This window comes from Mustela nigripes, chromosome 3, assembly GCF_022355385.1.
Source record: "Mustela nigripes isolate SB6536 chromosome 3, MUSNIG.SB6536, whole genome shotgun sequence".
NCBI classification, from domain to species: domain Eukaryota; kingdom Metazoa; phylum Chordata; class Mammalia; order Carnivora; family Mustelidae; genus Mustela; species Mustela nigripes.
In genome coordinates, this window is record NC_081559.1 from 106,224,076 (window position 1) to 106,235,574 (window position 11,499).

The 11,499-nt window shown below is 40.0% G+C and overlaps 1 protein-coding gene across 1 annotated transcript; it reads left to right on the top strand.

The window, feature by feature from the left end:
• The first annotated feature begins 2,262 nt into the window (after positions 1-2,262).
• Positions 2,263-4,968, top strand: LOC132013075 (mRNA decay activator protein ZFP36L1-like). The gene is given in 2 exon segments (XM_059392834.1): positions 2,263-2,618; positions 2,621-4,968. Coding segments are annotated over 2 exon segments (1,014 nt in total). The 5' UTR covers positions 2,263-2,395; the 3' UTR covers positions 3,412-4,968.
• Positions 4,969-11,499: the final 6,531 nt, after the last annotated feature.

Genomic DNA, 11,499 nt, shown 5'->3' on the forward strand with positions numbered 1-11,499 from the left:
TGTTAAGAAATTCATTCACAATTATAGGGAGATGTTTAAAAATATTTATAATACCATTATTATAATGGGAAAAAAACCCAAAGACAAACAACTACCAATGATAATTTAGTTATCCTCTTTTAATACTTTGTGGTATATCTTAGGCAGTTTTAAAAAGTTAATTTATAGTCTTAAATGCATGTATTGGAAAAAAATAAAATTGGAAATCTATTATGATTTAGATATCCATTTCAATAAGGTAACAAAACTAAAATATGTAGGGAAACATGTTTTACAAAGTGCAGAAATCAATGAAATAGAAAACAGATGTGAAACAGAAAATGTATAAACAAAGTTAAAATTTCTTTGGAACATATTTAAAAAGTTGATAAATGCTGAGAGAAAATAAAAATACCAATCATCAGTATTAGAAATGCATAAAATGGCACGACTATAGATCTTATATAATGAAATAATGCTTTTAATAAAATCCATATCCATAATTTTAATTACAGAAATTCATTAGAGAAAATAAAATTAGTTCAATCTATTAAGAAATTAGCAGATAAATTACAAAACATAATATATGGGCATATAGATAACTTAGTAGATTGACACATTGCAAAATATCTCCCCCAAATATCAAGATAAACATACATAAACACAGTAGGCTCAGATAACTACTAAATAAGCTTCCAAGTAGTTTAGAAAGGAAATAACACTGGTCTTTAGCAAACTCATTAATAAATATGGAGAGAAGAATTACTTCTTAAATCTTTTTATAAGGCCAGCAAAACTCCACTACTGAAATCCGACAACGAAATTACAAGAAGTACAATCTGTCAGTACGAATTCTCTTATGAACATAGATGCAAAATCCCTAAATAAAATATTAGCAAGTCAAACATACTGACATATAAAAATAAAGATTATATATTATGTTCAGTTATGCTATATACTAATAATGCAAATTTGGTTTAGAATTAAAAATGAGTTAAGGTAATGCTTCATTAAAGAGAGAATATAAAAAATTTAAGTAGACCTTGATTGATGCAGAAACAATATTTGATTAAAATTTTTAAAAATCATAATAAAATTCTTAATAAACTAGCAATATAAGGAAATCAACTAAATGTGATAAAGAATCCACAATTATAGCTTATATTATACTGATAGTGATATACTGAAAATTTCCTACTGAAATTGAAAGCCAGTGATGTGTCCCAGTTTCTTCCTAAGCATTTAGTCCTAGATATCACAAAAAGAGAAAAAAAAAAAAAAAAAAAAGAGGGGGAAGGAAAATTATAATAACTGGAAATGCTTTAATAAGACTTCCATGCATTTGCAGATGACAATATTGTATATATAGGAAATTTAAAGTAGAACCAATAGAATCATTTAGGGGATTAGCACAATCCCAAGCACAAAGTATATATACTAACCATAAGCAAATATGAAATAAAACTTAAATATTGGTACCATAAAGAAATAAATATTGGTACAATTCCATGAAATAAACTGGCATAAAACTATAAATACTGCAAAATAAAGTTAACAAAAGTATGCAAGACCTCTACTCTAAAATCTTCTAAAAATTATTGAAAACAATTGAGAAAAATGTACATAAATAGGGGGTTGTAGTATGTAAGCAGATTGGAAGACTCAATCTATGGAGAGGTTACTTCATCCTGAATAAATTCATAGATTCATTGCAATTACAGCAGAAGGAAACAATTACTTTGGCATACTTAGCCAAAAATTAATATCCAATGCAATATGTCATGATTATCTAATTCTTATAAAACAATGTGAGAGGTATTTGTCTACCAGATACCAATAATAATCATAAACCATAGCAACCCCACTGTTGTACTGGCACAATCGAACATGGGTACACAGAAGAGCAGAATAAGGTCAAGAACTTAGAAATGACCCAAGCATCTAATGCATGTACAGTTTTCACGGTGGTGGAATACGGAGATGCCTCATCAGACAACAGTGTTGGATTCATATGATAGCCTAATGAAAATAGAAGTGGGAAGTGCTAGGAATTACGTTATCTATATATTCTTTTATTGTTTTATGCTGTAAAATCCTGATAGTCCTTTAAAATACTCTGGAACAGATTAGGTAATAAATAAAAATAAATCAGTGTGCCTGGCTGGCTCAGGCAGTAGAGTACATAATCCTTTGATCTTGGAGTTGTTGAGTTCAAGCCACATTGGATATAGAAATGACTTAAAAATAAAATGTTTAAAAAAAAAAAAAAAAAGAAGGGGGGAGAGTCAGAAAGGCGAGGGGCGCCGGGGGCAGGTGTGTGGGACTCCAGACCGGAGAGCCGGAGGCTGCGCCTTCCCTGCACCGAGACCTTCGCGACACACCAGAACCCGTCCCTGCCCCCGTGCGAGCGCCCAGGATGACCACCACCCTCGTGTCTGCCACCATCTTCGACTTGAGCGAAGTTTTATGCAAGGGTAACAAGATGCTCAACTACAGTACTCCCAGTGCAGGGGGCTGCTTGCTGGACAGGAAGGCGGTGGGCACCCCTGCCGGTGGGGGCTTCCCCCGGAGGCACTCGGTCACTCTGCCCAGCTCCAAGTTCCACCAGAACCAGCTCCTCAGCAGTCTCAAGGGCGAACCAGCCCAGCTCTGAGCTCTCGGGACAGCCGTTTCCGAGACCGCTCTTTCTCAGAAGGGGGCGAGCGGCTGCTGCCCACCCAGAAGCAGCCGGGGAGCGGCCAGGTCAACTCCAGCCGCTACAAGACGGAGCTGTGCCGTCCCTTCGAGGAGAACGGCGCCTGTAAGTACGGGGACAAGTGCCAGTTCGCTCATGGCATCCACGAGCTCCGAAGTCTGACCCGTCACCCCAAGTACAAGATGGAGCTGTGCCGCACCTTCCACACCATCGGCTTTTGCCCATATGGGCCCCGCTGCCACTTCATCCACAACGCCGAGGAGCGCCGCGCCCTGGCGGGGGCCCGGGACCTCTCCGCTGACCGTCCCTGCCTCCAGCATAGCTTTAGCTTTGCTGGGTTTCCTAGTGCCGCTGCCGCCGCCGCTGCCACGGGGCTGCTGGACAGCCCCACGTCCATCACCCCACCCCCCATCCTGAGTGCCGATGACCTCCTGGGCTCACCCACCCTGCCAGATGGCACCAATAGCCCCTTTGCTTTCTCCAGCCAGGAGCTGGCAAGCCTCTTTGCCCCTAGCATGGGGCTGCCTGGGGGTGGCTCCCCAACCACCTTCCTCTTCCGGCCCATGTCCGAGTCCCCTCACATGTCTGACTCTCCCCCCAGCCCTCAGGATTCTCTCTCGGACCAGGAGGGCTATCAGAGCAGCTCCAGCAGCAGCCACAGTGGCTCTGATTCCCCCACCTTGGACAACTCAAGACGCCTGCCCATTTTCAGCCGACTTTCCATCTCAGATGACTAAACCAGGGTAGGGAGGGACCCCCTGCCTACTCCACCCTGCCCATCCTTCTTCCCCTCACCTCCCTACCCATCTGATTCCCTACAACCCCTGCATTAACAAGGTTAAGCTCAACCCCTTCCCCCAGAACCTTGGAATGCCCCCCTCCCCCACCCCTAACCCTCCCCCCTAACATAAGGACAAGTCAATTTGTCAGTAGCTTCCTCTTTGAAACCCCCCTCTCCTCGATTTTATAGCCCACTTACCACGCATAACAGACAAGTCCCATATTTGTCAGTAGATGCCTTTTTCCCCCTCGGCTTAAGCCTTAAGTGCCAAATCACAAAAGAAAAAGCAGTAACAGTTTACAGAAGCAATTTAGTGCCTTGTAATCTAACTTTGTCACTGTGACTACATTACCTCTTCAGCGCCAGAGGGCAACCGTGGGCCTCCCAGAGCCTCTGCCCATGGGGAGGGGGAGGGGACCCAGAACCAGCAGCTCCCTCTACTGGCGGCCCAACTGCACCTTCCCTTACTTCAGCCTCCCACACACTTCCTCCTCCCTCTCCCCATAACCTTCACACCCCTTTCGGGAGAGTTGTTACCAGACTCGGGTTTTTGGGGAAACCTATCTTGACATTCAAAACCTTTTTCTTCCCGACCTGAACCTCTGTTGACTAATCTTGCCTGGGTTCGTGTAGGTCTACAGGAAGGAAGACTGAAAAAGTGGATGAAGATTGTGATATAAGTGGGACTTCGTGATTTAATTTTTTTCTTTTTTTTTCTTTTTTTTTTTTTTAAGTGGGGAGGATGGGGAAGCTAGATGGACTATGAGAGACTTGATTTTGGTGCTAAAGTTCCCCAATTCATATGTGACATCTTTAAACAAAAAAAAATAACAAAAAAATGAGAGAAAAGCTAAAAAAACATGTAAGGGGTGAGCAGTTAATGGTATTCATTCCACATACAATATCTGTGTAAAACGATTTCCTGTAGAAGTAGCTTTAATGGTTTTTGCTCTAGAATACCGTAGGTCTATCCATAGAGCACTCATGCCATGCTTTTTTCCCTCGGTTTTAAACTTCATATAACTTTCAGAAATTGGAGAGCAAAAATTTTGCTTGTCACGGCACATCAGTATAAAAAAGCTTATTAAACTTATCAAAACGTATTTATTGTCAAAACTATGCTTTTTTTTTGTTAATTTTGTTCATATTTATCGGGATGACAAATCCATAGAATATATTCTTTTATGTTAAATTATGATCTTCATATTAATCTTAAAATTTTGTGACGTGTCTTTTTCCTTTTTTTTCCCACAGTTTTAATATATTATTCTTCAACGACATTTTTTTGTAACTTTACACTTTTTTTGGTTATTTTATTTAAAAAAAATGAAAAATTAATTTAAAAAATGCAAAAAACTGTTGGATTATTTATTTTAGAAATTTCCCCCCTTTGTGTTGGACTGCAAATTGAGTTTCTTCTTCTTTAGGCCTTTTCACAGCTAGGACTGAGAATGTATGTCAAAGTTCTGTGACAGTACAGAAGGAAAACAACTTTTAGGTATGGCTTCTAAAAGGGAAAAAAAAAAAAAAACCCTTTGACTTCCACGTGCCCATCTCAGAACATTCCAACTGCAGATTTGAGGTTCTGGATTCCAGGTTTGGAGTTTCCAAGGTTAATGCAAACAGAACTGGCACACACATTAAGATGAATGTAATTATTATTCCTCTTGCTGGTCACTACCGTCGCTTTCTATTTCTTTCTTTGTGTGAATATATTTAAAAGAAAAAAAAACTTTTTGTAACGACTATTTGCAGTTTAAAAATCAAAAAACCCCATTTTTTTTCAAGAAAAACAAAAAACGAACAAAAAACAACAACAACAAAAAAAAGAAGTAAAAATAAGTCCACACTAAAGAACTGAAATGAAAAGGGAGATAAAAGTAAATGTTACAGGGGAGGAGTCAAGATGGCGGAGAAGTAGCAGACTGAGACTACTTCAGCTAGCCGGAGATCAGCTAGATAGCTTATGTAAAGATTGCAAACACCTGAAAATCCATCCGCAGATCGAAGAGAAGAAGAACAGCAATTCTGGAAACAGAAAAACAACCACTTTCTGAAAGGTAGAACCGGCAAAGAAGTGAATCCAAAGTGATGGGAAGATAGACCCCGGAGGGAGGGGCCGGCGCCTGGCAAGCGGTGGAGCAACAGCGCACAAAATCAGGACTTTTAAAAGTCTGTTCCACTGAGGGACATCGCTCCATAGGCTAAACCGGGGCGAAGCCCACGCGGGGTCAGTGTGGCCTCAGGTCCCGCAGGGTCACAGAAGGATCGGGGGTGTCTGAGTGTCGCAGAACTTGCGGGTATTGGAACGGGAAAGCCGGCTACAAAACAGAGCCAACAGTAAGCTCACAGCTCGGTGTTACCTTGAACCGGTTGCAGGCTCGGTGAGCTCAGAGCGCAGCTGAGGTCAGGCAGACGGGAGTAACTGGGCGCTGTTCTCTGAGGGCACACTGAGGAGTGGGGCCCTGGGCTCTCGGCTCCTCCGGGCCGGAGACCAGGAGGCCGCCATTTGTATTCCCGTCCTCCAGAACTCTATGGAAAGCGCTCAGGGAACAAAAGCTCCTGAAAGCAAACCCAAGCAGATTACTCACCCCGGCCGTGATAATGGCGGTGCAATTCCCCCTGGGGCAAAGACACATGAGAATCACTACACCAGGCCCCTCCCCCAGAAGATCAACAAGAAATCCAGCCGAGACCAAGTTCACCTACCAAGGAGTGCGGTTTCAATACCAAGGAGAGCAGCGGAATTCCAGAGGAGGAGAAAGCAAAGCACGGAACTCATGGCTTTTTCCCTGTGATTTTTTTTGAGTCTTGCAGTTAATTTAAATTTTTTTCTTTTTCATTTTTTGTTTTTTTTTTCTCACCTTCTGGTTAAATTTTTTTTAACTTTTACCTTTTTCTTTTTTAACGTTTTTTAACTAGTTTATCTAATATATATATTTTTTCTTTTTTATATTTTTCTTATTTGTTTTCTTTTTTAAAATTCTTTTCTTTTCTTTTTTTTTCTTTCTTCCTTTTTGAACCTCTTTTTACCCCCTTTCTCCCCCCTCACGATTTGGGATATCTTCTAATTTGGTTAAAGCATATTTTCCTGGGGTTGTTGCCACCCTTTTAGTATTTTCCTAGCTCCTTCATATACTCTTATCTGGACAAAATGACAAGACGGAAAAATTCAACACAAAAAAAAGAACAAGAGGCAGTACCGAAGGCTAGGGACCTAATCAATACAGACATTGGTAATATGTCAGATCTAGAGTTCAGAATGACAATTCTCAAGGTTCTAGCCGGGCTCGAAAAAGGCATGGAAGATAATAGAAAAATCCTCTCAAGAGATATAAAAGCCCTAACTGGAGAATTGAACGAAAATCTAACCAAGTTGAAATCAAAAAAGCTATTAATGAGGTGCAATCAAAAATGGAGGCTCACACTGCTAGGATAAACGAGGCAGAAGAAAGAATTAGTGATATAGAAGACCAAATGACAGAGAATAAAAAGCTGAGCAAAAGAGGGACAAGTAACTACTGGACCACGAGGGGAGAATTCGAGAGATAAGTGACACCATAAGATGAAACAACATTAGAATAATTGGGATTCCAGAAGAAGAAGAAAGAGAGAGGGGAGCAGAAGGTATACTGGAGAGAATTATTGGGGAGAATTTCCCCAATATGGCAAAGGGAACGAGCATCAAAATTCAGGAGGTTCAGAGAACACTGCTCAAAATCAATAAGAATAGGCCCACACCCCATCACCTAATAGTAAAATTTACAAGTCTCAGTGAAAAAGAGAAAATCCTGAAAGCAGCCTGGGAAAAGAAGTCTGTAACATACAATGGTAAAAATATTAGATTGGCAACTGACTTATCCACAGAGACCTGGCAGGTCAGAAAGAGCTGGGATGATATTTTCAGAGCACCAAACGATAAAAACATGCAGCCAAGAATACTATATCCAGCTAGGCTATCATTGAAAATAGAAGGAGAGATTAAAAGCTTCCAGGACTAAAAAAACTGAAAGAATTTGCAAACACCAAACCAGCTCTACAGGAAATATTGAAAGGGGTCCTCTAAGCAAAGAGAGAGCCTACAAGTGGTAGATCAGAAAGGAACAGAGACCATATACAGTAACAGTCACCTTACAGGCAATACAATGGCCCTAATTCATATCTCTCAATAGTTACCCTGAATGTGAATGGGCTAAATGCCCCTGTCAAAAGACACAGGGTATCAGAATGGATAAAAAAACAAAACCCATCTATATGTTGCCTCCAAGAAACTCATTTTAACCCCAAAGACACCTCCAGATTTAAAGTGAGGGAGTGGAAAATTTACCATGCTAATGGACATCAGAAGAAAGCAGGAGTGGCAATCCTTATATCAGATCAATTAGATTTTAAGCCAAAGACTATAATAAGAGAAGAGGAAGGACACTATATCATACTCAAAGGGTCTGTCCAACAAGAAGATCTAACAATTTTAAATATCTATGCCCCCAACGTGGGAATAGCCAACTATATAAACCAATTAATAACAAAATCAAAGAAACACATCAACAATAATACAATAATAGTAGGGGACTTTAACACTCCCCTCACTGAAATGGACAGATCAGCCAAGCAAAAGATCAGCAAGGAAATAAAGGTCTTAAACGACACACTGGACCAGATGGGCATCACAGATATATTCAGAATATTTCATCCCAAAGCAACAGAATACACATTCTTCTCTAGTGCACATGGAACATTCTCCAGAATAGATCAAATCCTCGGTCCTAAATCAGGACTCAACCGGTATCAAAAGATTGGCATCATTCCCTGCATATTTTCAGACCACAATGCTCTAAAGCTAGAACTCAACCACAAGAGGAAGTTTGGCAAGAATCCAAATACATGGAGACTAAACAGCATCCTTCTAAAGAATGAATGGGTCAACCGGGAAATTAAAGAAGAATTGAAAAAAATCATGGAAACAAATGATAATGAAAATACAACGGTTCAAAATCTGTGGGACACAACAAAGGCAGTCCTGAGAGGAAAATATATAGCGGTACAAGCCTTTCTCAAGAAACAAGAAAGGTCTCAGGTACACAACCTAACCCTACACCTAAAGGAGCTGGAGAAAGAACAAGAAAGAAACACTAAGCCCAGCAGGAGAAGAGAAATCATAAAGATCAGAGCATAAATCAATGAAATAGAAACCAAAAACACAATAGAACAAATCAACGAAACTAGGAGCTGGTTCCTTGAAGAATTAATAAAATTGATAAACCCCTGGCCCGACCTATCAAAATGAAAGAGAAAGGACCCAAATAAATAAAATCATGAATGAAAGAGGAGAGATCACAACTATCACCAAAGAAATACAAACAATTATAAGAACATACTATGCGCAACTCTACGTCAATAAATTTGACAATCTGGAAGAAATGGATGCATATAAACTAGAAACATATAAACTACCACAATTGAACCAGGAAGAAATAGAAGGCCTGAACAGACACATAACCAGTAAGGAGATTGAAACAGTCTTTAAAAATCTCCAAACAAACAAAAGCCCAGGGCCAGACGGCTTCCTGGGGGAATTCTACCAAACATTTAAAGAAGAACTAATTCCTATTCTCCTGAAACTGTTCAAAAAATTGAAATGGAAGGAATACTTCTAAACTCGTTTTATGAGGCCAGCATCACCTTGATCCCAAAACCAGACAAGGATCCCATCAAAAAAGAGAGCTATAGACCAATATCCTTGATGAACACAGATGTGAAAATACTCAACAAAATACTAGCCAATAGGATTCAACAGTACATTAAAAGGATTATTCACCTCGACCAAGTGGGATTTATTCCAGGGCTGCAGGGATGGTTCAACATCCGCAAATCAGTCAATGTGATACAACACGTCAATAAAAGAAAGAACAAGAACCATATGATACTCTCAATAGATGCTGAAAAAGCATTTGACAAAGTACAGCATCCCTTCCTCATCAAAACTCTTCAAAGTGTAGGGATAGAGGGCACATACCTCAATATCATCAAAGCCATCTATGAAAAACCCACCGCAAATATCATTCTCAATGGAGAAAAACTGAAAGCTTTTCCGCTAAGGTCAGGAACACGGCAGGGATGTCCATTATCACCACTGCTATTCAACAAAGTACAAGAGGTCCTAGCCTCAGCAATCAGACAACAAAAGGAAATTAAAGGCATCCAAATTGGCAAAGAAGAAGTCAAATTATAACTCTTCGCAGATGATATGATACTATATGTGGAAAACCCAAGAGACTCCACTCCAAAACTGCTAGAACTTATACAGGAATTCAGTAATGTGTCAGGATATAAAATCAATGCACAGAAATCAGTTGCATTTCTCTACACCAACAGCAAGACAGAAGAAAGTGAAATTAAGGAGTCAATCCCATTTACAATTGCACCCAAAGCCATAAGATACCTAGGAATAAACCTAACCAAAGAGGCACAGAATCTATACTCAGAAAACTATATAGTACTCATGAAAGAAATTGAGGAAGACACAAAGAAATGGAAAAATGTTCCATGCTCCTGGATTGGAAGAATAAATATTGTGAAAATGTCTATGCTACCTAAAGCAATCTACACATTTAATGCAATTCCTATCAAAGTACCATCCATCTTTTTCAAAGAAATGGAACAAATAATGCTAAAATTTATATGGAACCAGAAAAGACCTCGAATAGCCAAAGGGATATTGAAAAAGATAGCCAACGTTGGTGGCATCACAATCCCGGACTTCAACCTCTATTACAAAGCTGTCATCATCAAGACAGCATGGTACTGGCACAAAAACAGACACATAGATCAATGGAACAGAATAGAGAGCCCAGAAATAGACCCTCAACTCTATGGTCAACTCATCTTCGACAAAGCAGGAAAGAATGTCCAATGGAAAAAAGACAGCCTCTTCAATAAATGGTGCTGGGAAAATTGGACAGCCACATGCAGAAAAATGAAATTGTACCCTTTCCTTACACCACACACAAAAATAGACTCACAATGGATGAAGGACCTCAATGTGCGAAAGGAATCCTTCAAAATCCTTGAGGAGAATAGAGGCAGCAACCTCTTCGACCTCAGCCGCAGCAACATCTTCCTAGGAACAACGCCAAAGGCAAGGGAAGCAAGGGAAAAAAAATGAACTATTGGGATTTCATCAAGATCAAAAGCTTTTGCACGGCAAAGGAAACAGTTAACAAAATCCAAAGACAACTGACAGAATGGGAGAAGATATTTGCAAACGACATATCAGATAAAGGACTAGTGTCCAGAATCTATAAAGAACTTAGCAAACTCAACACCCAAAGAACAAATAATCCAATCAAGAAATGGGCAGAGGACATGAACAGACATTTTTGCAAAGAAGACATCCAGATGGCCAACAGACACATGAAAAAGTGCTCCATATCACTCGGCATCAGGGAAATACAAATCAAAACCACAATGAGATATCACCTCACATCAGTCAGAATGGCTAAAATCAACAAGTCAGGAAATGACAGATGCTGGCGAGGATGCGGAGAAAGGGGAACCCTCCGACACTGTTGGTGGGAATGCAAGGTGGTGCAACCACTCTGGAAAACAGCATGGAGGTTCCTCAAAATGTTGAAAATAGAACTGCCCTATGACCCAGCAATTGCACTACTGGGTATTTACCCTAAAGATACAAACGTAGTGATCCAAAGGGGCACGTGCACCCGAATGTTTATAGCAGCAATGTCCACAATAGCCGAACTATGGAAAGAACCTAGATTTCCATCAACAGATGAATGGATCTAGAATAAGTGGTATATATACACAATGGAATACTATGCAGCCATCAAAAGAAATGAAATCTTGCCATTTGCGACAACATGGATGGAACTAGAGCGTATCATGCTTAGCGAAATAAGTCAAGCAGAGAAAGACAACTATCATATGATCTTCCTGATATGAGGAAGTGGTGATGCAACATGGGGGCTTAAGTGGGTAGGAGAAGAATCAATGAAACAAGATGGGATTGGGAGGGAGACAAACCATA